At 42.1% G+C, this 4,865-nt stretch overlaps 1 protein-coding gene across 1 annotated transcript; it reads left to right on the top strand.

Annotated features, from left to right (window-relative positions):
• The first annotated feature begins 227 nt into the window (after positions 1–227).
• LOC121939241 (tRNA pseudouridine synthase Pus10-like) lies at positions 228–4,746 on the top strand. Its single transcript, XM_042482316.1, has 7 exons — positions 228–337; positions 1,812–1,939; positions 2,429–2,662; positions 3,214–3,300; positions 3,987–4,021; positions 4,249–4,363; positions 4,646–4,746. The coding sequence occupies exons 2-7, from the start codon at positions 1,814–1,816 to the stop codon at positions 4,709–4,711; spliced, it is 663 nt and encodes a 220-aa protein (XP_042338250.1). The 5' UTR covers positions 228–337; positions 1,812–1,813; the 3' UTR covers positions 4,712–4,746.
• Positions 4,747–4,865: the final 119 nt, after the last annotated feature.

Raw genomic sequence — 4,865 nt, forward strand, 5'->3', positions numbered from 1 at the left:
TTATTACATATTTATTCTCTGTAAGTTGCTCATTGAAATTTTCCTATGTTTGGGGATAAATAAAGATGAATCTCCTTGGTTTTTTGAAGGGTTACATTTAAAATATTTTCTTCAGAAATAATCAAAACCAAATAATTTAAAATCTGAAAACTTTCTGATGAAGTTATAGAGCAGATCTGGGTTTGATTGGTCGAGTCTGCTGCAGCTGAAGCAGCAGAGAAGAAGAAGCAGCATTTTACATCAGCATGCTAACGATGCTAACGATGCTAACAGCTAACTGAAGCTTTTCTGGTCTCAGTTTCCTCAGATCCTCGTGAGTTCACCTCCTCTGCGTCCGGTAGGTTTGTTTACAGTATTTGGCCGCTGCTCGCTGCGCTGTGCGCGCTCACATCCCGCCACCGAGGCTCCTACAGGCTCAGTGTTAGCTACTTTAGCTTAGCAGCCAGCAGAGAGTCTGCAGACCAGACCAGACCACATCAGATCAGACCAGACCAGACCGCATCAGATCAGACCAGACCAGACCGCATCAGATCAGACCAGACCAGACCGCATCAGATCAGACCTGCTGCGGGGCTTTTGAGCCCCTGAGGCAGAAATGCTTTAAGATATTAGCCTATCTACACCATTGATACTCAACTTACGGCCCGCGGGCCCAATCTGGCCCTGATAGGGTGTCAGGTGGCCCCCAACTATTTTCTAATTCACACTAAAAATAAAGTGATTGACACCGGGATTAGTTTTTGTACTTTAGTGTCCAGAAGGTGTCAGAGTGCATAAAGAGCTTGTTGATATAAAACAATGTAAGTGGAGGATCCCCCACACCCCCACAGAGGTCTGAGCGAAGGCGAACGTCCTAAAATGATAGGATTGTCCTAAAGTCCCAGAAATGTCCTAAAGTCCTAGAACTGTTATAAAACCCCAGAAACATCCTAAAGTCCTACAAGTGTCGTAAAATCCCAGAACCGTCCCGAAATCCTATAAATGTCCCAAAATCCTTGAAACGTCCTAAAATCACAGAAATGTCCCAAAGTCCTAGAAACATCCTAAAGTCCTACAAGTGTCGTAAAATCCTAGAACTGTCCCGAAATCCTAGAAATGTCATAAAATCCCAGAAATTTCTTGAAATCCTTAAAATGTCCTAAAATCCTTGAAACGTCCTAAAATCACAGAAATGTTCTAAAATATTTGAAACATCCTAAATTCTCAGAAATGTCCTAAAGCCCTAGAAACATCCTAAAGTCCTACAAGTGTCGTAAAATCCTAGAACCGTCCCGAAATCCTATAAATGTCCTAAAATTCAAGAAAATCCTTCAAATGCTGTGTTAAAATACTAGGAATGTCTGAAATTCATAGAATTTTCCTAAAGTCTTGGAAATGTCCTAGAACCCTAAAAACGTCCTAAAATCCCAGAAATTTCTCAAAATCTTAAAAACGTCCTCAAATCCTTAAAATGTCCTAAAATCCTTGAAATGTCCCAAAATCACAGAAATGTCCTAAAATCCTTGAAATGTCCCAAAATCACAGAAATGTCCTAAAATCCTTGAAACATCCTAAAATGACAGAAATGTCCTAAAGTCTTAGAGATGTCCTGAAATCCCAGAAACGCGTATGGGACTGTTGGGACCGGCTCCTGTCCTCCTGTCATTTTGTAAAAGTGTCCCCCAAACAGAGCAGGTTCAGTATTTCTGGATTTGGGAAAATCAGCCGCAGACACATAAATCGTTGATCAATCATGACGTGAGACGCTCCTGTCCTCCGTGGTTAATGTCGTCTTCACCGACCCGCGTGTTTGTCCCCTCGTCCCTCATCAGTCATGCTGCCGCTGAAGGAGAAGGACAAACCCGTCGTGCAGAAGCTGCTGTCGGCCGGCTGCTGCGCCCGCTGCGTCCTCCGCTTCTGCTGCGTGAGCGTCCAGGCTGCCTACAGGAAACCACAGCAGGTCACACTCGGGATTTATTCTGAATTATTTTAAACATTTTACAGTCACTCTACGAAATATTGAGCACGTTTTTTTAGGTCAGTTCCTGTTTTTTCCATTTTTATTTTATTTTATCTTTCTGTTTTTCTTTATCTTTTTCTTGGTAATTTTTAAGTAATTTTTTATTACTGTTTTTTTCTTATTTGTGGGTCATTTCTCCTGAAGGGGCTCAGTGTTTTTGCCAGTTTGCTCAGTTTTCAAAGGGGTCAAAGGTGATTTTTATTTTAAATCATTAAGTGATTAATTTGACCTTTTAGAGCTTATCTTTTTATCTTTTTACTTTTTGTTATAAATCTGTATCCTTTATTATGTTTAATATTTTATTGCTCTGTAAAGCACTTTGAATTGGATGAAATGTGCTATACAAAAAAAATTAAAATTAAAAAACAAAATAAAAAAATAAAGCTGCCTCACCTGTAACTCACTCGTCCGTCGTCGTCGTGTCACCAGGAAACGCTCGAAGAACTTCGAGCTTTCATCGGCGACACTGAAGACAGCAAATCTCAAGAATCAGCAGCAGCAGAGTCCACCGAAGAAAACAACAAATCCCATGATGCCACAGTACCAGAACCACCTGAGGACCCCCCGAGCAAAAGAGCCAGACTGGAGGACCGAGACTCGAGTGTGTGTGTGGTGTGTTTGGGGATCCTGCAGGAGCTGTGTGGCTCAGCTCAGGCCGTGAAGGTGAGCAAAACACACACGCACGCACACACACACACACACACACACACACAGTGACACACACACACACACACACACACACACACACACACACACACACAGTGATACACACACACAGTGACACACACACACACACAGTGACACACACACACATACACACACACAGTGACACACACACACACACAACACACACACACAGTGACACACACACACAGTGACACACACACAGTGACACACACACAAACACACACACAGTGACACACACACACACACACACACACAGTGACACACACACACACACACACACACACAGTGACACACACACACACACAGTGACACACACACACACACACACACACACACACAGTGACACACACACACACACACACACGCACACACACAGTGATACACACACACAGTGACACACACACACACACACAGTGACACACACACACATACACACACACAGTGACACACACACACACACACACACACACACACACAGTGACACACACACACACACACAGTGACACACAGGTGTTTTGTGTTTGCAGATCTCTGAGAAGGTGAAGACAGAAAAGTACGAGTTTGACACTCTGGTGCTGTCCGTGTCTCTGCCGGCTCAGCTGTGTGTCCGCGAGGTCAGTGTGTGTGTGTGTGTGTGTGTGTGTGTGTGTGTGTGTGTGTGTGTGTGTGTGTGTGTGTGTGTTAGTTAACCTGTGACACTGTGCATCCCTGATGTGTTTTTAACTCTTTGAAACCTGCTGCAGACGCCTTTCACAAGTATTTAAGAAATGTCTCACAAATTGCAAGAACTAAGTAGATTTTGAAAAAAATACAATTTACGGAAAATTTTCCAGAGAACTATATTTAAATAATCATAATTATACATTAAAATTGTTTTTAGATTTTTTAAAAAAAACTTTTTTGTATTTGTTGTGCTAATAATCAGGTAATTGTCTCGGTATTTTTTTAACTTTTGTTTCTTTTGCTCAAAATTGTCAGGTAATTTTCTGTTTTTTTTTTTTTACTTGTTCATTTGTTTTATGATAATTTTCAATTTTTGTATTTTTCTTACTTTTTTGTTTGTTTTTAAGTTATTGTCTGTTTGTTTTTTCCTACTTTCTTGGTCATTTATTCTTAAATTGCACCGTGCTTCAGTTCTTCCTACTTTATGTTTTTGACAGAAATCGACTCAGTTGAGCCCAGAGTTTAAAGGGTTAATAGTTTTGGGGTAACAGTGGAGCTCCACGGCAGAGGAAGAGGACACACTGTTGACCATCAGGACGTAATCGTGTCTGTAAATGTGTCTTTTTTCATCCCGCAGCATTCCTGCTGGCTCCACGTGAAGAAGGAAATGAGGTAAAATATTTCGTCTCGTCTCCTAAATTTTAAGCGTGGAGTCAAAAACAGTCCGGCGTCACGCAGAGTCACGCAGTTAAAGGGACAGTTCACCCCGAAATCAAAAGTACGCATTTTTCCTGTCTGCTGTGGTTCTGGTCAGTCGAGAGAGTTTCGGCGAGAGTCGCCGAGCGTTGGCGATGGCGGCCGTAGAGATGACCTTTAATGACCTCTGGTTACTCACGCAGAGAGAAGAGCATGGCGGTCGACAAGGACGACGTCGTCCAGGTGAAGGAGGCCTTCAAGTGGATCATGCAGTCGCTGGTCGCCAAGGAGCTCGGGGGCGTTGCTGTGGTTACCAGGGTAGGCGAGACAAAAACCTGTCATTAAAAAAAAAGAAATAAAATGTACATATATACGTATGTTGTTGTTCATGATTGGTTTGTGCAGTTTCTTTTAGAATAATAATAAAGATAATTAAATATTATGAATTTAATTGAGTAAATGTTTGTCAGTTCACGTTTTCACGGCCAGTTTTGGCATTTACAAGTGTTTCGTTTTTCTCCTTTCTTTCGTTTTAAATTGATATAATTTTCCGCGCTCGGTGACAAATGTGTGGCGCTGACGTTCTGTTTGTAATTTCAGAGTTTGTTCGAGGTCGGCGTGGAGTTCACTCACCCGGAGACGGACGCTGACTGCCACTTCCTGTGAGTCCAAACGTCTCTGTGTGTTTAAAGGGGCAGCTACTCCAATAAATAACTGCAGCATTAAATCAATCAATCATACAATGAAAGCAGAAGTACACACACACACACACACACACACACACACACACACACACACACACACACACACACGTGAGGAA

Source organism: Plectropomus leopardus, unplaced genomic scaffold (assembly GCF_008729295.1).
Source record: "Plectropomus leopardus isolate mb unplaced genomic scaffold, YSFRI_Pleo_2.0 unplaced_scaffold4380, whole genome shotgun sequence".
NCBI classification, from domain to species: domain Eukaryota; kingdom Metazoa; phylum Chordata; class Actinopteri; order Perciformes; family Serranidae; genus Plectropomus; species Plectropomus leopardus.

Coding starts and splice junctions, on each gene's coding strand:
- LOC121939241 (XM_042482316.1), top strand. CDS start 1,814: ATGCTGCCGCTGAAGGAGAAGGACAAACCCGTCGTGCAGAAGCTGCTG. Junction 1,940..2,428: donor CCTACAGGAAACCACAGCAG/GTCACACTCGGG, acceptor TCGTGTCACCAG/GAAACGCTCGAAGAACTTCG. Junction 4,022..4,248: donor CACGTGAAGAAGGAAATGAG/GTAAAATATTTC, acceptor TTACTCACGCAG/AGAGAAGAGCATGGCGGTCG.